This window comes from Diadema antillarum, unplaced genomic scaffold (genome assembly GCF_040938485.1).
Source record: "Diadema antillarum isolate AM-2024a unplaced genomic scaffold, OU_Dant_1.0 seq00002111_RagTag, whole genome shotgun sequence".
NCBI lineage: Eukaryota > Metazoa > Echinodermata > Echinoidea > Diadematoida > Diadematidae > Diadema > Diadema antillarum.
Genome location: NW_027272753.1, coordinates 1 through 26,739, shown reverse-complemented (window position 1 = coordinate 26,739; position 26,739 = coordinate 1). Strand labels below are relative to the sequence as shown.

Genomic DNA, 26,739 nt, shown 5'->3' with positions numbered 1-26,739 from the left:
ATAGTCTTACATGAAGTACTGCAGAAAATCCAATTTGTGGCCTGGTATCCTCTAGACTGGACTTCTGCAACTGTCTTCTTTGCTGGCCTGCCATCGTCATCAATCAAACGTCTCCAGGGTGTACAGAATGCTGCTCTTAATCCCTTCTTACAGGCACCAAGAAGTTTGACCATATCTCACCAATACTTTGTGAGCTTTATTGGCTGCCTGTGCAATGCAGATTGCAGTATAGGATCCTGCTGCTTACTTTTCTATTCAAGACTCTTCATAACTTGGCCCTAGCTATGTGTCTGCACTAAACATTGACTGTACATGTACATGTACCCCAGTGGCAGCCAGGACTGTATTTATGTTATGCAGGAATAATTCTTCAAATGTCCATTGCCCGCCTAAAAACATACGGGAATGAGGTCTTCTATCCAGTTGTTCTGCATAGTCTGTGGAATACTCCACCAATCCAGCATTGGAATTGTAAACAGCCTTGATACTTTCAAATCGGAACAAAAGACCTGCTGTCATTTCCAGCAACTTTGTGACTATTGTGTGGCATAATTGTGTGGAGCCGGACACCTTTGAATGTTCTTTGTGCAGAAAAATGGCGCAATATAATGTTGTTCGTAATCATTTTCAGCATCATCATCGGTGTGTCTGTCCATCTCTCTCTCATTGTCAGCACCGAGGTCATTGTTCATTTGTCTGTTCATTTCTCTCTATAAAGATACCACAAACTTTAAATCTTTCTTCTTCAGTTTCAGTCTGTCTGTCTGTTTCTTCTGTCTGTCTGTCTGTCTGTCTCTCTGTTTTGTACTCAGCACCAATCGCAATGTTCCTTTCTCTGTTGTGCCTTTCCATCTAAAGTTACTCCAAACTTTATCTCTTCTTTCTCTGTTTGTGTCAGTCTGTCTCCCACAATTCATACCTACATTTCTTTTCAATAGTGACAGTGCACACTTTATTCTCCCCAGCAGAGCAAGTTACAGTGCTGAAGCCCGAGTATGCCCCCGACCCTCAAGATGACTACATGGCAGACTTCTATCTTTCTATCTATCCACCATATCTACTGTATCTATCTGTCTCTCTGTCTGTCTGTCTGTCTTTGTATCTGTCGATCTAGCTATTTGTATCTCTCCGTTTCTCATAAGTAATGCGTACCTCTTTTTAATGACACTCTCTGTCCTCCTGGCAGACTTTATGTATCTATTTATTTATCTATTTATCTATGTATTCTGTATCTATTTACCCTATCTATCTACAGTATCCATCTACGTATATTATATTAATCTGCTTATCAGTCTGTCTATCTACAATGTATCTATCTATTTATCTATCTATCCATCTACATTTGTATCTATCTGTCTATCTATTCATCTGTCTATATATCAATCTACCCTATCTATGTGTCTGTCTGTCTATCTATCTGTCTATCTGTCTATCTATCTACATGTATCTATCTATCTATCTATCTATCTATCTATCTATCTATCTATCTATCTGTTTATCTAGTATGTCAATCTATCTATCTGTACATACCTATCTGTGTGTTCATTTATTCATCTAGCTATATCTTAATCTACATTGTATCAGTCTATCTTTCTATTTATATATTTCTCACAATTCATACCAACATTTTGAATGATACACACACATTCTGTTCTCCTGGCAGGCCAAGTAGCAGCCCTGAAGCCCCAGCCGGCCCTGTCTCCCAAGATGACTCCAGCAGACTTCTATCTCTCTCTGTATCTATCTATCTATCTATCTATCTATCTATCTATCTATCTATCTATCTATTTATTTATCTATCTGTCTATCTATCTATCTATCTATCTCTCTATCTATCTACTATATCTATTCATGTGTCTATATACATTTGTATATCTGTACCCTGTCTATTTATTTATTTATCTATCTATCTATCTATCTATCTATCTATCTATCTATCTATCTACTGTATCTATTCATGTGTCTATATACATTAAATTTGTATATCTGTACCCTATCTATTTATTTATCTATCTATCTATCTATCTATCTATCTATTTATCTATCTGTCTATCTATCTATCTATCTATCTCTCTATCTATCTATCTACTGTATCTATTCATGTGTCTATATAAATTTGTATATCTGTACCCTATCTATTTATTTATCTATCTATCTATCTATCTATCTATCTATCTATCTATCTATCTATCTATCTCTATCTCTATCTATCTTTCTGTCAATATATCTACATTTTATCCATCTATCTGTATATCTTTCTATTTCTCACAATTCATACCCACATTTTGTTCTCCTGGCAGACCAAGTAGCAGCCCTGAAGCCCCAGCCCACCCCGGCCCCCAAGATGACTCCGGCAGACTTCCGGGAGAAGGTGGTGAAGGAACTTCTGAAGACCGAGGTGGATTACGTGCGAGACATCAAACTCTGCCAGGAGGGATTCATGACCGTCCTGCAAGAGAACCAGGTAACGAGAGAGATATGGGGAGAGATGTGAAGATCAAGAGATAGATATACTGCAGATAGGTTGTTAGGTGGGTAGATAGATAGATTAGATAGATAGGTGAAGATACAAGGAGAGATATAAGGATCAAGAGATAGATAGATAGATATATAGATAGAGTATACATCTGTAGGTGGGTAGATAGATAGATTAGATAGATAGGTGGGGATACAATGAGAAGGGGGGCCGGGGGGAGTGGAGCAAGAGAAAAAGAAAGGGTTGAGAAAGGGGAAAATATGACATTGGATGTATGCTAGATGTACAAGAACGTGTCTGATACAAACATAAGGTTGCATACAATGCATTTGACGAGTGATCAATTAATAGAATACCTGGAATGAGAGATGAAGAAAAAGAAAAAAAAGTGAGAAAGAGATACAATATTAGACATAGACAAAGTTGAATTAATTGCTTTGTTGATATAGACAGCAACATACAATAGGGGTAGAGAGAGAGAGAAAGATTACACACAAAGATTGTGACAGAATAACATTAGTGTGATTTTATGCTAGTGTACTGTAATGGAATAATCAGTTGAAGATACACTGTACACACTAGTTTGGGAAAATACATTTAATGAATGGATTCAGAGACTGAGCTACATGTACATTGTATACTGTGTACATATTTGTAGAAATTACAGAAACTAGTGAATAGGCAAACAAATAGATATCTGTCAAATGTTGGAATGAAAAGAGGAAGTGGGAAAACGGAAAATGGTTGCTCGGCTCCATATTTCCTTATATCATACCTGTTTTTTGTTTCCTTTGTCTAGATTAATCACATATTATTGCCGTATATTTCATAAACAACAGCATGCAATGGTGGTGAACTGCTACAAGCAAAACCTCACTAATTTATGTGGAGAGAACTTGCAATACATACAAATAGAAATCAAGCAATCCGCGATGTGTAATTTGCCGCTCATGATTTATCCCTCACCAAAGTGTGTTTGAATGTTGTCTTCTGCTTTATACTGTTTAATCACAATTGTGGGTAGCAGACACCAATCCATTAGCCGCGACTCAGTAGGCATGCATGCCCATTTTTTATCTAGTCCATGTGCTTAGAAACATTCTACACTATATGCTCCACATGTGACATTTACGGTATCATTAACCATTGTCCTCAACAGCATTACACCGTGTTTGCTTGTTATGCATGAGTAGTCTGATTGCTCCAGAGCAAACATGAAAACAGATTTCATCTATTAAACAAGTCCATTTTTCATGTGAAGCATGCAATATACTGTTTATGTACATATAGCTCAATTTGACTTATTTCCCTTGTGATATGGTAGAGGAGCGCAGGAAAATATCATCTCCATGTTACTGGAGTTTGATTAGATACCACTTCTGAAATATTAAAGAGCATACCGTTCTAAGAGGAATCCAAAGTTAATTTGATGAAAATCAGTTTTGTGATGGCTGAGATACAACATTGTATCATAAAACAAAGTAAAATAGAATGGTCCTTGAAAAGCTAGGTCCCACCTTCTATTAGGACCCTCTTTATACAGAATATTTGGATATCTCAGCCATTTCAAAACCAATTTTCATCGAATACACTTTGAATTCGTCATAGAATTGTACGCTCTTTCATATTTCATAGAGGTTTCTCATTATCTCACAAAAAAAGTTGGAAACCTGAAGCCTACAACGTATCTCAACCTAAACTATACCATCCCTTGATAACAGGATGGCCAACAGTGACCTGTTTCAGAAATCGCTTCTCAAAATCATTCTTTTCCTTGAAAATTTGGAGGTGAAAAGGTAAACATGTATTCAAGATTTCAATCTTATTCAATCAATTCTTTTTCTAAATAGTTTTTTTTTTCTGTAATATCCCCACTATTTTTTATTAGATTTATTGTCTTGATGTTAATTTCTGCCCCTTTATCAGGCATTTTTTAGATTGGTACATTGCTAGATTAGCAATACTCACTGATAATGTTGGCCAGTCCTAGGTTGAACAATATCTGAACATTTTTTACCCATGCACATTGTCCCATCCAATTTCAGTGCAGTACCTTGTCATTTATCTGATAAATTGACAAGCTTGCAAGCCAATGGACAATAGAAAGTCGGAGAACAATAACTACATGTTGAAAGATAATAAACCATCTTTAAAGAGTGCATATCACACAAAAAAGAGGATAAATTGATGAATGAATTGCATTGTATATGTTGTGAATACATGGTGTGTATATTGTGCATATCATTAAATATGACCGCCCAGCTCAAAACCCACAAAAATTAGGCCAAAAATGAATTTCCACCTTTCTGCATAGTTGGAAAAGGGAGTAAGCTCTTATCGTTAACATGATGACTTGTTATAATTGGACCATCCTAACCCATTCAAAAAGTAATTGATATACGTGTAAGAGAGAGTCCGAGAGACTGCAGTTTCATAGAAAAGGGAGAAAAGAGGATTTTATAATAAGATTAAGGTCGCTCAGGCATGCTGTGCAGAAGTATCAATGAAAACACATTTTATTTCCCTGCAGTGCCTGTTCAAAGAAAATATGTTACAGGAAAACTCGGTATCTCGATTTCAGTTTTGTTTTAAGCCACCAAAGTTTTGACAGACAGGAGAGGAAAGGTTACTCTCCCAAAGTAAGACAAACTTTAAAAATTGCGACTGTCAAGAGCCTAAATGACACTTGTATTTAATATTATTATTGTTATTATTGTTTTTTTTTGTTTGTTACACAATCCTAATCTGCCTTGTTTTGTAGGTTTTGGGCTTGGTATTCATGAATGTCCCCCACTTCCCCCCCCCCCAAAAAAAAAAGAAAAAGAAAAAGAAAAATGTGTATGTACAGGTGCATATATCCATACATACCTACAATGTACTAGGTGTTTCAAAAAACATTTCCCACTTTTGATCATAAATATTTCAAATACTATTCATTCGATAAAACTGTCATTGATATGAGTAATAGCTGGATAGTGTACAATTTGGTTGAAGGTGATTTGCATGTGAAAGCATAAATCAATTACGTTAAATCTAAGATTGATTTTGAAGTAAGGTTTCAGATTTTGGTCAAATTTTAACCCCCTGTACAAAAATTGAACTTCGCACAGGAACCAATGATGTGTATGTGAGTGTGTGCTGACAATGGCCCTGAACAATGGACATGCCTGAACCACCTGTTGACTAGGCGTCAGTCTGGCGCTCCCAGGCACATGAATGCTTAATCAATAATTCATGTGGATTGCCCTGGGCACTGCTAGTCTGAATTCATGCACGGTAAAGTGCTTGCAAACACGACATTTCATTCCAGCTGGCAATCATTTTCAAATTTTGCTTTACATATCACTAGATTTGGGATATCATAAAGCATAAATGATCTAAAGTTCCTCATTTTAATACAACTGTCTACTAATTAAATAGTCTGACAAATTTTTCGCTTTTTCGATACGAAGAGATCATTTTGGTAAAGAGTTCAGCAGCAATATCATTGGGGCGATTTGTTTCAGAGTAGATTTATTTAAGGCTCCATATACACAAGTGTATATATACTCTAATTGATTCTTCTTTACTTCCTGTCACCACGTTTACCATAGAACAATAGGAATTCATTGTGATTTTGTTTTTCAGAAGTAGGGAGAGCACTGACGCGACTCAACGACAGTATCGACAGGCGTTTGACTTTACCCAGATACTGCCAGAGGCTGAATAAAGACTAGTTGTGATAGTGGAATTTCTCATGAATAAATAATGAACCATTCAAACCCTGGCCATTGTTCAGGACCATTGTCAAGGTGTTAACCACACACTCCCATACACACCCATTGACCCGTGTGCAAAGTGAAATTTTGTACACAGGGTTGAAAATAGAGCAAAGTCTGGAACCTAACTGTGAAATTAATCATGGATTTCATGAAACTTGTTTATGCTTTCATATTTAAACCACCTTCAACCAAATTGTACATTACTCAGCTATCACTCATATCAATGACAGTGTTATCTGATATATATTTTTTGAATTATTAAGAATCAAAAGTGGGAAATGTTTTTTGAAACACCTAGTATGTACAATATGTTACTTTATATGTGAATGTAGTTTCCATTGTGGTTGCCCTCATGCTTGTGTGTTGTGGCTGTCATGTGATTTGTTTCGTCCAATCAGGTGGAGATCAGTGCGCTGCTAGTGGCACAGGCCGAGGAAGAAATGGAGCGCACTGGTGAAAAGAAAGCGGTTAGACCCCAATCACATTCCCCTTCAAACTCCTGGTGACTGAAGACTAATCCAAACTCCACCTTCATACCCATGTCTTACCTAACATCAGTATGCCTGTGTCTTTTTCAAACTAACCCAAGCCTATTCAAACACTCTCACTTGCAGTCATGTAGTCTCTAACATTTTGTGAATATTCAGCATTTCATCACTCACAGCTTAGGGAAGTAAGCTCAGCGTAGTCAGTACCGACTCTATGTGTGTACATCCAACTCTACGCAAATCTGGTGTGAAAGCCCCTTTCAGACTGGAGTCTTCGCTGTAGCCAATGCTCTTTCAACTGTCACATGAGTGTTAAACAAAGCAAAGCCAGTTTATAGTCTTGCCGAGGTGCTTTCACTTCCGAAAGCAACAGGGTAGCATAATCTTGTCTAGTCATCTGTATTGACTCTATGTTAAATCCACACAAATCTTGTGTGAAAGCCACTTCACCGTTGAATTCAAGCTGAAGTATTTGTTGTCACCGATGCTGCTTTCATCTGTCACTTGTCAATGTTTATCGTCCAGCCTAGGTGCTTTCACTTCAGAATCCTTGGTGGGTTATATTACAAATCTTTAATAATGATGTTAGAATTTTTGAGAAAAGAATGAACAATATTAGACTCGCCACATTCTTGAGTTTACCATCCCTCCTCACTCTGCCAAACATTGGTTAGTTTCCCAGATCAGAGGGTATTTGCAGACAATTAAAATCCACAATGCAATGTGGCATAATGGACAAAGTGACAGGCATCGAAATGTAGAACTGGGTCAAGGCGCAAAGTACAAATTCAGCCCTTGACATTTAGGGTACACCAGAAGCAAAGCACTAAGGCCCGAATTCACGAAAGTGGTACAACATGGAAAAAAACCATGGAGCACCAAGTGTCGCATGGAATATTTCGTTACGATATCAGCCATTCCGTCGATGAAATGATTATTTTGTAACGAAATGACAACATTTTGTAACTAAATGAACATTTTGTCCACGAAATGATAATTTCGTTAACGAAACGGTCATTTTGTTGACGAAATGACCAATTTCGTAACAAAATATACCGTGCGACACTTGGCGCTCCGTGGTTTTTGTCCATAGTTTAAACCATGGTTTCATTTGTACCACCTTCGTGAATTCGGGCCTAAGTGTTTATTTTGCAGTACAGGTTGATTCGAGCTAGATTTAAAGATCAGAATTCATGACAGCAAAATGAAGTTTACTTGGTTCTCTTTGAAAGTGAGTACCCACAGATTCACTGCAGAAACTATACCTTTGTTGCATCAATGACATTTCAGTTTGACAGATTTTTCTGTAGAGAGAGCAATCACGTTACAAGACCAAGCATATGCAACCATGCATGATACACGCATGTCGCAAAATTTGTTTTGACCATCATGCACGATCATAATTGCATTCTGAATTTACTCATTGCAGTCTAACAAAAAAGTGAAAATAACAAAAAATATTGAAGGATTATTTGCACAGTCATCCAATCACAATCATGCTTCATTAACTGTTAAACATTGTTCAGCATTTTAAATTGAATTATGATACAGTACTCAGCAGAGGTCGTGTAGTACACTATCCAGTATAATTTAAAAAAGTGTGATGTGGACTTTAACAAAACACCACCACCAACAGCAGCAACAACACACTACTAGATCTTTATAGCTAGGTGAAACTTAAATTCTCCTGTACAGCAACAACACCAACAATAGCACACAAGTATATTATAATAGCTAAGATGAAACTGAAATTCTTTTGCACAACAACATGCTAGTAGACCTTGGCTTCATGAAACTTATGAATTCCTCTGCACCAGACATGAGAGTTCCATTGTATTCTTTGTAACCTGTGTATTGCCACATTATTATAGCTTGGAAAGATTTCCCCTTTTTCTTTTTCATTTTTTTTTTCCTGGGATGCCAGGTGGAATAGCAGACAAATCTATGCCACGACTATTAAACTTATGTGTTTTTTTCTTTCACATGTGTTTGCCAAAGATGTAAACATTAAAAGTATTCTGATTAAAATCACAGTTGAGAGTAGATTTTGTGTGATTCTCCTGGCAGGGTACACACTGTACAGCCATTAGTCATGTCTCATTTTCGGTACACGTATGTGTAAAGCAAGCACAATTTGATGCAATTACGCATAATTAAATCACAATCTAGAGTTGGGTACAGTCAGCAATACATAATGAATTGCAATTAAACCATGCACTTTATGGCTTTGGTTACGCATAATTGCACTCAGGTGCACTCAAAATCCACACAGGATTGTCCATTTATGTTCTAGTCAGGTTTTCACTCAGTGGTCTTAGTTAGTAGTCAAAGTTGCAGTCTTTGAATGTACCACAACCTTCTCAACCAGGACATAATATATTCTAAAATGGAAACTTCCATTGTCCCTCGGCGATATCTAAAATGTATAACTTAATACAAAGAAATAATCACACAATATTTTCATTTTCCCCACCAGTCAACAAACACAATGAAACACTGGCCATTACCATTGCCATGTGGTTCTATTTTGGTTCAGAAAAATAAAGACTTTTTGAATTTTTTAACAATTATGGATATGTTAATATCAACACCAGAGAAATGGATAGCAATTGATTGAAAGAATGGGCATGTGTAGCACGTTGCCAAGAATGCCTTCTTCAAATTGTAATTTGAAGATTAAAAAATTGCAAATTTTTGACATCTGATTGTTGTGCATCGCATGTGTGAGCATGCATTGAAATTTTAATGGAATGGAGCATGAAGTGTCTTTTCTTTCATCCGCGCCGACGTGCCGGCAAAGTGGGGGAATTTTGTCAGCAAATGTTCAGTAGTGCTCGCTATCAAGCCAGGCTTTACTGTTGCTGTTTTAGTTTAGTCTTTTGATACCTTTCAGGGGATCGTACATTTCAATTTGATAATAGCGAGTGGAATGACAGATGACTCGGTGAAATCCAATCAGAGTATGCTCCCCGAGAGTAGAGATTATATTCCGTTGATTCACCATGGAAATCATATTTCACCACCCGTGGGTGTGTCATGTTAATGAGGTTCAGGCAACATTCTATTCTTTTGCCCTGTCTCTCTCTCTCTCTCTAGATATCTATTACAATGCATATATATATCTCTCTCTCTCTCTAGATCTATATACATGTATCTTTAATAACACAGTATCCCTCTAGGTCAATTTAAAATGCAATATATATCTCTCTCTCTCTCCCTATCTATCTATCTATCTAGCCTATCTGGTATTTATCTAATCTGTCTGTCTATCTATCTGTCTATCGATCTATCTATCTATCTATCTATCTATCTATCTATCTATCTATCTATTTATCTATCTAATCTATCTGTCTATCTATCTATCTATTTATCTATCTATTCTATCTATCTATCTATCTATCTATCTATCTATCTATCTATCTATCTATCTATCTATCTATCTATCTATCTGTCTAAACACAGTGTCTATCTCTCTCTCCCCTGTGTGAACCTGTTGCCCCTGTGAAGTACAGCATGTATTGCAGCATTCCATAGACTAAATAGTATTGTGGTACATCAATCTCCATTTAACCCTTTCTGTGCCAGGGACTTTAGACAGTGTGTACAATGCTATGGGGTTTTCTGTGCCAATCAGCACTCAAAACACACAAAGGATTGAAGAATGGGTTAATTGATCTTCCTATCGAGCATCTCATTGTCCTGTTATTTCTCTGACTAATACCAACTTGATACTCTGTACTCTCATGGTCGGATATCCGGGTATTTGTGTAGCTGGACCGGAGTCAATACAAACCCATGATTAGTGCATGATGGGCAAATTTTTTTAATGAATTCATCTACTTTTCTTCCATAATTGCCTTTGACGTTCCATGAAACTGTCAGTTGTAATCCATCATAACAATTCTGATAGCTACAATAATTTCATTGTTATTATAAATACTATGTAAGAGAATGGTAGATGGAGGATTTCAAACGCCGACGCTGTGTCATCTGTATAATCACCACATAGATTTTTATCACTGCATTCACACCGATTCTCACTCCGGCTCTGCACATGTACTGTATAGGCAAGCTGTTTGTTTTCACTCGGCTATACCGAAAGTAACATACATGTACTATACTGTACCCAACCCATCACTAGGATTGGAATAATAGGTACGTGTAGTTGTGTGTATTATCATCCACTGCTACAGAAACCACAAACCTACAGTGTGTACTGTACACCATCTAGTCACACACCTCTCTTTCTCCCCCTCCCTTTCTTTCTGTCTTGTCTGTCTGTCTGTCCATCTCTTTATATATTTCTCTGTGTCTCTGTTGCTTGCTTCTCTCTGTATTTTTCTCTGTCTGTCTGTCTGTCTGTCTGTCTGTCTGTCTGTCTGTCTGTGTCTCTTTCACATCATTACATGTTCCTATCACCCAAACGTGCACAGGAATGTATATGACACGTCTGTCAGTGCCATGCTCTGGTCTGTGGATGCTGCACTATACAAAGAGAGAGAGAGAGAAAAATATATATATATATACACAGTGTATAATAATGTTTCCTAACATGCCTTGTATTCACTTACTTTTATTTTTCTGCTTTCTTTTTTTCTTTCTTTTTTAGCCTTCACTGCTGTATTGTATAATATTCTGTGTTTCTGACCTGAAGGGTTTCCTTTTTCTCCCACAGCTCTCGTTAGGGGACACTAATGATGTTTTCTATCACATGTTGATACAGATCTTTCCCTCATGCTTTCAAAGTAGAAGAATGCAGATTTCTGCTGCAGCCTTCATTCTCTGCTCTGGTGGCTGGTCTAATGAGACTTACTACCACTAATAAAACGTTCTTTCTCTTTCTTTCTGCACAGATTTTCCACCACCTTCCACTCTTTAACTATCTCATTGGCACAGATCATATATTGTATGTTTTAATGTTAAGACTTTATGCAGATTAGATTTGCAGGTTAGATCAGTCACCTGTTTTTTTTTATATATGTTGCATTATGAAAGAAATACAGTGGCAGCATCATTTTCTAGAATAAAGTGTAAAGGAACAAAACAAAACAAAACAAAACACACCCCGCAGAGAACAAAGTATGTTTTGTGTGTCTAGTATTTTTGCTGTTGAAGAAAGGCGAAAGTGTTTTATTTGGCCATTGGAATCATGAGATATTGCAAGGGGTTTGAATCTTGTCAACTTTGAAATACAAAAACATATTAAATAAATAAAAGAATAAACTTGCAAACCATTTCGTAGTTGTTTCAAGCACTTTCCCCAACTCACTCAGCAAGATGGCAAGGAAGTATTGTTGACTCCATATTCAAAACTAATGCTACACTATGTGTGTATTTCTTGGACTAATGAAAACTCATTGTACCACCAGAGTTGTTAAATGCAAATCATCATATTTGTCATGTGCTGTCCTAATTTTTGTCCTGGGTAATGTGGTGATGGTGGGGCGCTGATTTCATTTTATTGTAAAGCATTCTTTCTCTCTTTATATTTGTTGTTTTTTTTTTAGAGAGAGAAATGTTTAAAAGATAGTATTTCAAAGATTTATTGCAGGACTGCATGGAATCCTGTATAGGGCTTTTTACACTTGTATTTCTTAACCCCGGACTTTCTCTGACCCAGGACTATCGTTAGTCCCGTACCAATTTTTTCAGCTTTTTACACTCGCCAATTAGTCCTGTACTATCTCTTGTCCGGGGCTAAGGAGAAAACTGACCTTTTTACACTCGTATTTCTTAGCCCCGGACTTTCCAAACCACATGAATATTCATAATCACGCTGTGTACTGTACACGTACACGCACGCACCGGCAGCACTTGATTACCTCGTTTCTGATTGGTCAGTGAGGGTCGGACTTCGTCTCCGTCGCTTAGCCCAGGATTATTTTTTCGTTCTGTTTACACTCACTTGCTTGGCACCGCAATTGCGGTGCTAGCACCGCAATTGCGGTGCTAACCCCTGCTATTTTGCAGGGCCAGATAGTACCGTACTATCGGTGGGGCTAGCCCACTTTGGCAAAAACGAGTGTAAACAGAAAGTGGGCTAAGGATAGTCCCGTACCAACGGTGGGGCTAAGGCCCCCCCTTAGCCCCACCGTTGGTCCGGGGCTAAGCAAAATTTTACAAGTGTAAAAAGCCCTTATGGTTTTTACAGATATGGTACCATGACACCCTTTCTGTATTACTTCTTATTACTGCTGTAGACAAACTTATTCACATTCTTTTACTGTCATGGTTAAACCAAGATGACTTCATGTCACTTTTTCTTTTCTTTTCCTTTCACCAATGTTGAGAGAAGAACCCTCATTTTGATATTAAGTTATCGTTTATTACATGGAATATTATTGGAAAAGTTGCTCTATGCAGGAATAGTGAAAAATGGGTGCCTTACTGGTGTCAAGTCAAAACAAAAGCAAGAGGTTTTTTTTTTTCTTTCTAATATATTGAAATATTTTGCATGAGAACAATAATTTTCCCTAATGACAAGAAAGCTTTTTAACTTTGTCCCAACCTAGCAACAGCTAATGAATGTCAAATTAATACAGACTTACTGAGCAAGGAACCATGAACAGTGTTTGCAGTGTTATTTAGGGTTTTCTGTGCCAATCAGCACTCTAAGCACTCAAACGGTTAAAGCTTTGAATTCATAATGAATGCACAGCAGTTAGGGTGAATGCCAAATTCTCTTGGATCATCTGATTAGAAAAATAAATAAAAGAAAATTTATGAAAGAAATAAATCACCCATAGATCAACCATAGATCCATCTCTGTAACACCTCCCTGTACATACATACCATTGGTGTATGTTTGGTACAGCTTGTACATGTACAAGGAAGAAATTGCATCTCTGATTGAATACTGCAAATTTCCTTCCTCTATTTTTTTTTTTTTTGGTCAATTTTAACAGAACGGCATGCAAAGAAACTTCCCCATTTATCGAAGTCTCCTTGATTCAGCCACAAAAGTGATGTTAATTTCACTGCATCTAAAAATATTGATTCTTAATTTATTACTGCATAGTAATGTGTTTAAGGTACACAAAATGATGAAATCTGTAGTATGGCAGACACGCCCACCTTTGATGTAAGTTTCCCAAAAATTTGTAATGGTAGGTTCTATTTTAAGAATAAAATTTTGATGCCCTTTCTCACTTTTTCTCCCCATATCTCCATCTCTCTCTATAATATAATTATCACTCGCTGTATATGTCTACTATGACTAAACAATCTATATTTCTGTCTACCTGCCTATCTGCTTATTAAATCTATTCATCTGTAATGTGTTTCCATCCCTCTCACCTTTGACCTTTCCACCCTCGTAGGCCAAAATTTGTATTGGTAGGTTCTATTTTAAGGATGAAATTTTGATGTCCTTTCTATTTTAAGGATTAAATTTTGATGTCCTTTCTTTCATTTTATCCCCATCTCTCAATCTCTCTCTCTCCCTGTATTTTACATCTACTATGACCATCAATCAATATTTCTGTCTACCGATCTGCTTGTCTACTCATCTATGTGTTTCTATTTCTGCTCTCCCTCTCACCTTTGACCTTTCCACCCTTGTAGGCCAAAGGTCTGGAGCTGGACGTCCTCTTTGGTAACATGGAGCAAGTCATCCAGGTGGCAGAGAGCTTCATGAATAGTCTGGAGGAGACGACAGAAAAACCAGTGGAGGACCAACTCATAGGTCAGTGGCGAGAGGAGACAGAATTTTGCTCTTCTCAAATTTATAGCTGCAGTCACACGGGCAAAAGATCGTGAAATTTAATATTGCGATCTTTGGTCACACTGGCAATATATAGATTGCAAAGTTTAAGATCACGATATTTTGCCAGTGTGACTGCAACCTTCCCGCGAAACTTCCCACTCCAACTAGGGATATTTCCCCGACCCCCGCCAAACTTCTCAACCTTTTGCCAGTGTGAAGGCTAGAAACTGAAACTTTGCGATATTTGTCGTGTGACCAGCAACTATCTGTTTTTGGGCGGTGCTTCCAAAGCACACGGTCATTGTGATGAACAGTAGTGTATGATTGTTTTGTCACAGTCACCAGCTTTTAGACAGCACACTCTTTCTTCTTTCTTGTGCATGTGCACTAGTGACCCAAACTTCTTGATCCAAAGATCTATTTGCTGCATTCACACACACCCAAAATTCATGTTTCTTGAGAATCATATTTGGCACCATAATGTTTGAGCTTTTAAGTCTTTTTATAGACACACAAATTAATATACTTATAGTTTACTATTGGAGGTACACATTGCAATGCAAAAATTTGTACTTTTTTATTGTTTTGTTTTGTTTTACTTTGTTTTTAATGATCTCACAATAACATTCCCTATGTTTTACATGTGAGCAGTACACAAAGAAACCATTTTTTTTTTCTATCCCGTAATGTATGTGAATGTGACTACAGTGTATGCATGGAAAATTAACAGTTATTGTCCCCGCCGAACGAGTTCGAGCAGGGGACTATGAAACGAGCTCCGTACGTGTGTGTGTCCGTCCGTCCGTCTGTCTGTCTGTCCGTCCGTCTATCTGTCTGTGCGTCCGTGTGTGATCAAAATGTTCAATTTGCTACTTCTCTGTCATTTATGAGCCAATTTTGATTCTGTTTGCTTTATATGATAGCACTACATGGGAGCTTTGAAACTTCTATACAGAATTTCAGTTGTGACCTTTGACCTTGACCTTTGACCTATATTGTACATTTTGCTTCAAAATGCTACTCCTTCGCCATTTCTAACCCGATTTCGATTCTGTTTGCTTTATGTGATGGCACTAGGTGAGGGCTTCAAAACTTCTACACAGAATTTTGACCTTTGACTTCTTTGACCTTTGACCTTGATTTTTAACCTATATTGTACATTGGCTACATAATGCTACTCCTTCGCCATTTCTAACCCAATTTCGATTCCGTTTGCTTTATGTGATGGCACTAGGTGAGGGCTTCAAAACTTTTACACAGAATTTTGACCTTTGACCTTGATTTTTGACCTATATTGTACATTTTGCTACAAAATGCTACTCCTTCGTCATTTCTAACCCGATTTCGATTCCGTTTGCTTTATGTGATGGCACTAGGTGAGGGCTTCAAAACTTCTACACAGAATTTTGACCTTTGACTTCTTTGACCTTTGACCTTGATTTTTGACCTGCATTGTACATTTTGCTACAAAATAGTACTCCTTTGCCATTTCTAACCCAATTTCATTTCCGTTTGCTTTATGTGATGGCACTACAGTCTGTAGGTGAGGGCTTCAAAACTTCTACACAGAATTTTGACCCTTGACTTCTTTGACCTTTGACCTTGATTTTTGACCTATATTGTACATTGGCTACAAAATGCTCCTCCTTTGCCATTTCTAACCCGATTTCGATTCCGTTTTCTTTATGTGATGGCACTAGGTGAGGGCTTCAAAACTTGTACACAGAATTTTGACCTTTGACTTCTTTGACCTTTGACCTTGATTTTTGACCTATATTGTACATTGGCTACAAAATGCTACTCCTTCGCCATTTCTAACCCGATTTCGATTCCGTTTGCTTTTTGTGATGGCACTAGGTGAGGGCTTCAAAACTTGTACACAGAATTTTGACCTTTGACTTCTTTGACCTTTGACCTTGATTTTTGACCTATATTGTACATTGGCTACAAAATGCTACTCCTTCGCCATTTCTAACCCGATTTCGATTCCGTTTGCTTTTTGTGATGGCACTAGGTGAGGGCTTCAAAACTTCTACACAGAATTTTGACCTTTGACTTCTTTGACCTTTGACCTTGATTTTTTACCGATATTGTACATTTTGCTACTAAATGCTACTTCCGGCGGGGACATATTTTATGCACCGCGTAATTTCTACTTTTCCTTGTTGCATAGTGCAGTTGTTACTCCGGTAATAACCAAAACATATTATGCAGCTGACTGCAATTAAAGCAGCACTGCTCACTCACAAGACTGGACACTACACTTCACAGCTGTACTGTCAGTAGTTAACCAAGGTTTGAAACCTGCCCAAGAATACTGACCACTATTCATTGTAGAGAGGCCATTTGAAGTTTTCAGTCAGGTTGGACAAGACATGTGAAATAATTTTCAACTATTACAGAAACATGTTACTGTTACATTGATACTCACATTCAGTTTTGTCCTGTTTATAGTTTTATGTGTCATGTTTAACTGCGATAATATCCCCAACATTTGGCAGACAGCAGCACGTACTGAACTGCAAAGAAACATCAAATTTAAAGCTTGTTCGAATAGATGAGCTAACTTTTGGTTTGATATCACTCATTGTCAAAGAAATGTTGAGATTAATGGTGTCTTGATCCCAATTCTCCACAGGCAAAGTCTTTATGGACAACTCCAAGAACCTCCATGAGGCATACGCACAGTACTGTCGTAACCATGACGATGCATCGGCTCTTCTTGAAAAGGTAAATAGTACACATTTGTAAGGGGCAAAGACTTTATAGTCATCTAATACTTTTCCCCTAAAAAAACAAAACAAAATTGATCGTGCTGTTTTGTATTACAGAACTCAATCTGCCTGTTCTCGAATGTGAGTCAGCTGTTGGAGTGAATATCACTGTATGTTGTCTATAGAGCTCTCTCTCTTCTTCTCTCTCAATCTCTGCCACTCTTTTTCTCTCTTATTACCTCCGCCAAGGGAGGAGGTTATGTTTTCGTTTCCGTTGGTTTGTTCGTTACATGTAGTTCGTTTGTCCGTGTGCAAAATAACTCAAAAAGCAGAGAACGGATTGGGATGAAACTTGCAGGAAAGGTTAAGGATGACACAAGTACCAAACGATTAACTTTTGGCAGTGATCCGAGAATTTTGGGGGAATTTATGAAGGATTGTTGACATTTTGACAGGCAGGGTCAATGAACTTGGGAGTTCAGGCTGCGCGTATTTGAGGTTTCCCTGTGCGCACTAAAGTGCGTGCTCTAGTTTTTGCTGGGGTGAGGCGCGCCGTGCAGCTGAGGGTTTATGACGTAACAAAGGCTTCTATATTGGGAAATTTGGCAACTTTCAGCACGCAATGCATATGGGTGGAAATCACTGATATCTCTACGGAAGAACAAGATCAGTGGTGAAAATGATTTGCATGCTTGGCGGAGGTCTGCGCTCTCAGAGTGCTTTTCTAGTTTATTATCTCTCCCTGTCTCTTTTTCTTCAATAGTTGACATTGAATATAAATGTTTATCAATTAGATAATACTTTCAACTGATTGACAGATTGCCCTACTGATTAGATAATACTTTAATTTGTCTGCCTGGTTTCTTTATATTCCTTGGAACAATATATCCTGTAAGAAAGGAATTAGTACTTATTGATAAACTAATAATAGATTTACCTGTAATCCCTATTATTTCACAATTATTGAAGGTCTGATGTTTCCTATTGTCTTACTTGTAGTATGAAGAAAACCCAGAAGTACAGGAATACATCAACCAGGGTTTGGAGCTGGTCAGGTAAGTGATTTCCTTTTGTCTGTTAAGGAAAAAAACAAGAAAACAAAAAGAAAAAAAGAGTGACTGATGAAGTCAAATCTGAATCATGTTCTGTAATTGCTATACATGTACAGTTGTATATCTGATGTTGTAAATGCTGAAGTTTCAACTTATTTTCAGTCAGCCTCATGTAGACACAACAGACAGTTAGTTGCTGACATTCCAGAATGCTTTTGGATTACCTTCTAATCTTTAGTAGGGTGCATTTCATGTGAATATATATCTGATGTTGTAAAGTTGTAATGTTATATTAAGTTATTTTTAGTCATCCACTCATTTAGGAAGGGCAGACAGTTAGATGCTGGCATTCTGGAATGCCTTTTAATCTCAGTAGGGTGCATTTCATTGAGCATGTGTGCATTCTTACCCCATTCTTGGCCACCATTCAGGAATGCTCTGCTTAAACTGGGCCTTGAGAAAAGACAGGCATTGTGGAATGAAGCCAAGATGCTTCAACAGTGCAGGTGTACCTTGATTAATCCCTCTTGTCTGTTGAAACCTAACAGTAACAGGATTAATTTGCCAGGGTTGACAGCCTTTGTCTTCTAGAATGCATCTGATCAGCCCCATGTTTTCACCAAGGAGGTACATGTGCTACTATACAGCTGGCCTTGTACCTCCTTGCTCTTGAACGCCCTTGAATAGAGGATTTCATAATCCCCATTCTCCGAATACCATGGAATGCCTCCATTCACAAGACTAAGGGGATTAAAAGTAGGGCATTCTCAATGCAGGCAGAATGTCTGTGTCCGGGAATGAAGTAGAGAATGCCTGTGTGCCGGATGTATTCTGGACTGCCAGCGACTAACTGTCTGTCACGCCTTATGCAAGTGGTATACAGCGTGTATCAAAATTTTCCTTCATATTGTGTTTCATACATGTACATCTGTCATATATCAATTCACCTCTTTCGTTTTGCAGACAAAGCACAAATTGTTGGGATTTGGCCTCCTTCCTCATCAAGCCAGTCCAGAGAATACTCAAATATCATCTACTTCTGGCAGAGTTGTATAAGGTAAAATATTCAAATTGTCCTATTTCTCCCTAGCATACATGTACATTGTACAATGTGTGATGAGCTCTTGGCAGATTGTTTTATAGCGTATGTCTGTAACCATGCACAATGCAGAGACTCCAACTTTCACAAACCTGCTTTTGGCAGGAGATCTGTAGCTTTGAGGCCATTTTGTTGCTAAGTACTCCACAACCATCAGTAGGATTGGTAAACTTCCCCCAAGGCGAGCTCGAATGAGAACAAGCTGCAAGCTTTGTATACCATAGTAGGCATTTGATAGAGCTGCCGTAGGGGAACTACATGTATCTGTATACCGGTATCCCAAGTATAATGTACAGTGTAACTCTTGGAGCTGGAGCCAAATGTGCAAGCAGCCTATGAGAAAAGGCAATACTTGTTCTAAGGAGCTTTAGTTTACTGTATTCTCTCAGCATCACAGTCACCTTCCCGTGAATAGATGCATTTATAGACTTGCTGTAATCATAGGAGTAGCCAACATATCATCACCTTAGAACCTGAAGGCCACCATCACATTCAAAGATTTGAGCATACACGTAAATGAAATGAGACAATCAATTTTCATGAAGTGTATAATTCATTTAATCAAAAGTAGGTAGATTTATAATCTTTAATCAAAAGTAGGTAGATTTATAATCATCTTTCCAAATATTAAATGAAAAAAGCACGCTTGTGATTTTGGATGAAAATTAATTTGAAATTGACATCATAAGGTAGAGGAGATGGAGCTTTACATTATACAACGTGATACCAATAATTCAATACCCCCCCCCCAAAAAAAAAAAAAAAAAAAAAAATGTGATAATGCACTTCTTGTTCTCAGCAGCATTTTTTAAAGACTGATGAATATAGATGTGCTCTTGGTTATAAAATGAAGACCTAGAGTGCACCTTCAGAACACATTCAAATCATCATTTCGGTCTCATGAATAGATGCGTTACTATGACGACACCTCTCACACTCTCACCATCCTCCCTCATCCCACACAGTACACAGAGGAGGACCACCAGGACAAGGCCACCCTCAAGCTGGCTCTGGCCACCATGACCGACGTCGCCACCGACATCAATGAGTTCAAGAGGCGCAAAGATTTGGGTAAGGAACAGCAGTAGAAGGGCAATGATTTGGCTCGGTCGGTTGGGCGTCTGCCTCCAAATGCAAATGACTAATGTCTAACTGAGCAATGTTGTGTGTAATCGTACCGGCCCCTCTAGATGCAACTGTAGGACATAAAATGGAAGTTCAAGGTGTGAGAGGGTCACAGCTCATGCATGTAAAAGATCCTGCTTCATTCATTCATCGTAAAGAGCAGGGTGTTTAATCCGTTGAGGTGGTCCACCCTCGCATCCAACTGGACCCCATGGAAGACCAGCTAGTGCAGCTGAATATTGCCTATCCTGCCATCTTCTTTAATAGATAGAAAATTAGACAAACGAGATGGTGATAGGAAGTCGAAAATAGAGGAAAAAAAAAACCACAGTCATCGCATCATGAAATGCTTTCAAAATCTTTCTTCCACCCCTCCCCCTCCCCATTAGAAAAGCATTGAACTGTAGGCACACCAATCAATAGAATATACATGTAGTCTCCGTTTCAGATTTTTTGGGGTTGTTATTTCTCTTTGTCCAATTACAAAGTATGAAGTAGGGGTAAAGAAGTCCAGAGGTGGTGTTTTCTTCTGAGACTTGACTCAATTATTATTTTTTTTTTTTTATCCCTCGTCATACTTGTTCAGTAAACTAGGTGAAGTGGCTCTAATAGAGGCCTTAGATTTCTTTACCAGACTTTGACACATTTTCGTGTTTCTTGTTTCATGTCAGTGTTGAAATACAGACACAGAGGCCAAGAAGCCATCTCAGACAAGCTTGGCAAGCTGAACCTCCACTCCATCCGCAAGAAGTCACAGCGCATCAACCAACGCTTCACCCAGATGACTGGACTGAGCACTCAGGTCAGAGGTCAACTCCTTTTGCATCACAGACAAACAAAACAAAGCAAAATGAAACAAAACAAATACGTTTCTTATTGGAAAAAGATGAAGTCTTTCACAGATGACTTTTCTACACTCAGGCATGTAGAGTTTTAGGCAAACAATTTATTTGTGCCCACTTTTACTATAAGATAAGTATCTTTAGGGCTGGTGTTTATCTTATAGCTGTGGGAAGAGGGGTCATGACATTTGCCAGAGATCAAAAATTAAGATAATCTGATCTTTTGACATAAGTATGAGAAGATACCACTTTTGAATGGAGTGTTTTTAATGTGGAACCCCAAAACAATTACAGGTATTAGAAAGCTACATTTCACATTTATATAGTAAATCATTATTTCATGGAAAGTACATATATAAAAGTGTAAGGCATTTTTGACCTTCAATGTATAGAAGAAAATACTACATTGTGATTTTTACTAGATAAGTGCAATTATACAAAAATGTGTAGGTAATATTACTACAATTAGGGGACCTGATTTTTTACTTCTTTATAACGAAATTTCATTTATTACCAAATTCATTATAATGGGAATGTACTATTGTGTTGAATTCTGAGCATAGCGGGTAGTGGAGTTGTTGTTTTTTTTTTGTTTTTTTTTTGTTTATTTTTATTTTTTTTTTTTTTGGTGTGGGATTTTGTTGGATGATTATAATTGCATACAATAATAATATCACTGTCTTACAGACCATTGATGAGGACTTTGAGAAAGCGGAGCGGAAGTTCCACAACTTGGAAAAGACAATCAAGATTTTTGTGAAGGATGTCCACGCATACTTGGAACAACTCAAGGTACATTGTCAAATAGTCCTTTCTGGTTGCAAAGTTCATGGAAAGACGACCAGCATGAAAGCTTGCAATCAAAACATAATAACCGTCTTTGAGATGTGGATACAGCTTGCTCATTTACAGGTGGATTTGTTGTACTTTGTTAAGCAAAGGCTGGCAGATTTGTGGCTGAACAAACGTCGTATATCCTTTTCATGTTTACCTCGCTTTTATGTGGCAAGCGATTAATCTTATTTCTTCATCAAGTACTGTATAAGCTGTTATTTTCACGTACAGATATTTTCGAGAATGAGGAGGTCACGGACAATTTCGTGGGATGCTGTTTTCGCGAGTTTGACTCTGAGGCTATCATAAGTGCACTAATGCCTGTCAATTCGAGATATTTTTGCATGTTGTTCAATTCGCGATCCAACAGTGATTCGTGAAATTTTCGAAAATTAGACCCTCACAAAAATATTATCTTATACAGTACTACGTAGTGTACCACATGATAAACATCTTCCATAGTATTAAAAGGTGACATGTTTTTTACTCTGTTCTGAAGAATAGATTGTTTCTTTAATATATCCAAATTCTGTTGATGCTTTGTTCATTAAAAAAAGAAAATGCCTTAGCAACCAAAAAGCTTGCTAGAGGCTTGCCCTACCCAGCAACAAGTAATTGATTCTATCTAACCCCGTTGAGGATGAGTCCTGAGTATACTTGGGCAGGTGTGTATGGGAAATGCGTGTCGTAGCAAAACCAGTCCATCCTCAATGGGTTCAAAGGGGAATTTCTGCCTAATAGATAAAGACAGCTCATTGAAAGCAGGTGAGTAGAATGGTTGTTATTAAGCTGTAGGAAAAGAAATATGAGATTTGATACCTCGCTGAAATTGTCTATTAACTGTTGAAGAATTTAATGTACAATTGTACACATAGGTACAATTCCAAGTATTAGAGTAGAACTTGTAGGAGAGATACGCTGATGTTTTTACAGCCATGAATTCTTTTGTGTGCGTCCAGGAAGCAACCGCTGTGGAGGCGACAGTGGGTAGCGACATCTCAGATTACTACGCCAACCAGTCCAACCTACACGAGGTCAACAAGTACGAGGCAGTTCAGAACCACCTTGCCAACAAACTCTACAAGGACTATGTAAGGATTCCAAAACAAACAAGCAAACAATCAAACAAGCAAACAAACAAACAAACAAACAAACAGTCAAACAACAAACAAACAAAGAAATCTTAGAACAATGATATGTCTTTGTCGGTAGTGTGTACAACTGTACATTGCTCTGCCTTACGATCAAATGGCTTGAGTTTGTGGCCCATTTTAAAGCCTATGAGCGGACCTCCCGACCATTCTGAATTTGGAGGAGCGAATCTGAATTTTTATCATTCCCAGCACTTGTTTCAATAGGAGTTTCTTTTTTTCTTGATAATTTTACCACAGGCTCCTATGGGAACTGCTCTTTGTGTTCTACACTACTTTTGAGACGAACCATCCCAATAGTATTTTGCAGTAAGAAAAGTTGAGAGGTCTGTATGAGCAATGCTGTGCATAATCATGTCATCCCCTCAAGTAAAAGGCGAAAATACTCTGTTCCTCAGATAGGACATATTGTGAAACGGAGGTCCTGTGTGTGGGGGAATCGAACCCCAACCCCCTTTTTATCCCTCTAAAATGTACCTTGTACATAAGTGCTTTGAACCACATACAGTGTACATGTACCATAGAATTGTACACACTGTCTAAAGAATGGCACAGAAAGGGTTAAAAACCTTTATTTGATGTGGTATTCTTCATTCCAGACCCTGTTTGTGCAGGCGAGGGTGATGTCCCCACTCAACAGCCTCCTCAACATGTTCCAGGGCCCACAGAAGCTGATTCAGAAGCGCTTCGACAAGCTCCTGGACTACGACAGCTACATCAACAAGGCCGAGAAGACCAAGGACAGGGACCGCGTCAAACAGGTGAGAAACCATGGCAACGGGACGTTGATGATATGCTGGCCCATGTGGGCCAAAAAGAGAAACATTTTCTCAATTTGTTGTTGTTGTTGCTTTTTTTATGCTCGTTGAAGTACATTTGATAGTCAAAGTTACAAGGACACGCAAACTTTGTGATTTACTTTATTTGGAATACTAGCTTCTACAGTAATGCTTGTGTGTAATGTACGCACATTAATGCTTGTGTGTAATGTACAATGTACCTGTACATTGTATGTACAATCTATGTACATGCACACACCGGTGCATACACTGTATATCCACACACATACACTCACAAACATACATACATATGGATAAACAACTGTAGATTGTCTAGTATTTTCCAGAGAGAAAAATGGTATCTTTCATCCTATTATTATCAGCAGTTAAACAGACAGTCATGTAATTCATGGAGGTGCTGTTTAACATCAGGAGCTGTGTTGTGTTTTCATACATCCTGCTTTCACTGGATTTCAAGGTGTACAGTACAACAGTTTTACTACTGTACGAGCTGAAATTTTCGCGGTGGTTTTATTTTCGCGAATTTCGCGAATCGCCTTTGAACCGCGAAAATAACAACGCAGGAATAACTAAGTTCAGTTAGACCCTCGCAACCGCGAAATTAACAACACACGAAAATGTCCTCCAAGTAGCAATTCGCGAAAATATCTGTATGCGAAGATTTCAGCTCGTACAGTATAATATTGACACGCACTGCTCTCTTCAATTTGGAGCCTTGTTTTCTTACCCATAGCATACAAGAAATTGAAATACACTATGCGTGTACGTATAGCTCATGTCCTGAAGACAACAATATAAATCGTTATATAGACATAAATATATATATATATATTTTTTTTTTTTTTGATCCATGCTTTTCAGCTTTTTTTAGGAATAGTCTTGGCTGCTTTTCGAGTATTTGTGCTACCACCTTGTAGAATATACATGTAGGATTTCATTGGGTACATGTTTTTTATAGTATGAAAGTAGTCATCTACTAGATAATACCTTTTTCATACATGTGCAGTGTGTGGTATTTTTGTCCTTGCTTGTGAAGTTTGGTCGAAGATGAACTCCGAAAACAGTTTTGTATTGTGATGTTGTGTTTTGACAGTGTATTCTATCTCTTCTCTTCAACAAACCTCAGATTAAGTTGGTATTCTATCTCTTCTCTTCAACAAAACCTCAGATTAAGTTGGTATTCTATCTCTTCTCTTCAACAAACCTCAGATTAAGTTGGTATTCTATCTCTTCTCTTCAACAAACCTCAGATTAAGTTGGTATTCTATCTCTTCTCTTCAACAAACCTCAGATTAAGTTGGTATTCTATCTCATCTCTTCAACAAACCTCAGATTAAGTTGGTATTCTATTAGTCCATGTCTTCAAATTTGAAGGAGTCAAAGAATAGAATGATAGAGTTGATGAAATGAGTCATTCACTGTCACATACAGTACACTGTACATGGGATGGTTGAGAAGACATCACAAAATGTGCATGTCGTGCCTTTCACAGCACCATTTTGTTCTGTGCATTCCGTTGTGATGTCCCTGTTCAGATTTGAATGTTTGTACTGTACTATTTGATGTGATTCCAGGACATTCGCTCCTACAATTGCTCCCATGAAATATCTGCACACTACAGTGTAAGCCAGACACAATTTCTGCCAACAAGCATGCCCCTTACCCTAATCCTCACATCAAACTATTAACTTAAAACCCTATCACAAACCTAGCCCTTATCCTACAGAAGTCCATGAAAAAAAAAAAATGCTGGAGCAATTTTCGAAGGAGCAAATGTCATGTCACTGTTTGATGTACAAAATTGTACATTGTATGTACACATGTACATGATTATTTATATGTCTTTCTAGTGCAATTTCTGTGTCCCAGACCAGTCTGATGATTTTATTGCTATTTTTCTTTCTCTCTTTCTTTTTCTGTCTTCTTTTATTCATTCCCACTTCTCTTTTTTGTTTCTCTTTATTTTCTATTTCTCTCTCTCTCTCTTTACTTCTGTAAATCTATTTTTGTATGTTTTCTCCTATGATTATTTTATACACTGTATCTCTTTCTCACACACACATGCACACACTGTTCAGTGGTTCTTAGCTCTATAATGCTATATAAAGTTGTAAGTTGTGAAAGAAGTCTTGTATGGAAGATACAGAACCTTGAAGGGAAAGTTATAAATACTGAAATTTTTCTTGATATGTGTCCATTTATTTTTCTTCTATCATTTTTCGCTTTAAGATGCAGACATTTTATGCTCACAAAATGAGCACAGAAATTTGTGTTACCAATAATTATGCATGACAAGTCTTTTTGCAGTTATATGTACATGTACATGTAGATTGTTCATGCACAATTGTTCCTCGAGACTACAAGTATACTGTACCTGTTTGTGAACATTGTACAGCCGATTCAAATGTGACCGCCCAGCTCAAAACCCACAAAAGTTGAATATTAGGATTCTCTGCAATGGATCAAAATAGTCACGTGGCTTCACTGACTCAAATTTTTAAAACTTGAATGTCTTACCTGGGAAAGTAATCTTTTCTCTACCTAATGTCAATATTTGGCAGCTTGAAACAAAAGCAAAATCACAATATTAACAGTTTTTTGTTTGTTTTTTTCTGAACCATATCTTTTTGGACAGTTGCTTCTTTCACTGGGAAATACAACATGTTTTCATTGATACATGTACTTCTGCACA

The 26,739-nt window shown here is 37.7% G+C and overlaps 1 protein-coding gene across 1 annotated transcript in view; it reads left to right on the top strand.

Moving 5' to 3' along the window:
* LOC139713965 (uncharacterized) overlaps positions 1 to 24,084 on the top strand; it is a gene marked incomplete at its 3' end in the record, with an annotated part of 76,090 nt that extends 52,006 nt beyond the window's left edge. Inside the window, exons 9-19 of the mRNA XM_071625690.1 lie at positions 2,301 to 2,464; positions 6,636 to 6,704; positions 14,289 to 14,409; positions 17,069 to 17,160; positions 18,144 to 18,199; positions 19,160 to 19,253; positions 20,261 to 20,366; positions 21,092 to 21,222; positions 21,950 to 22,054; positions 23,056 to 23,187; positions 23,847 to 24,084. Coding sequence (XP_071481791.1) covers positions 2,301 to 2,464; positions 6,636 to 6,704; positions 14,289 to 14,409; positions 17,069 to 17,160; positions 18,144 to 18,199; positions 19,160 to 19,253; positions 20,261 to 20,366; positions 21,092 to 21,222; positions 21,950 to 22,054; positions 23,056 to 23,187; positions 23,847 to 24,084 — 1,308 coding nt within the window. The remainder of the gene's footprint in view (positions 1 to 2,300; positions 2,465 to 6,635; positions 6,705 to 14,288; positions 14,410 to 17,068; positions 17,161 to 18,143; positions 18,200 to 19,159; positions 19,254 to 20,260; positions 20,367 to 21,091; positions 21,223 to 21,949; positions 22,055 to 23,055; positions 23,188 to 23,846) is intronic.
* Positions 24,085 to 26,739: the final 2,655 nt, after the last annotated feature.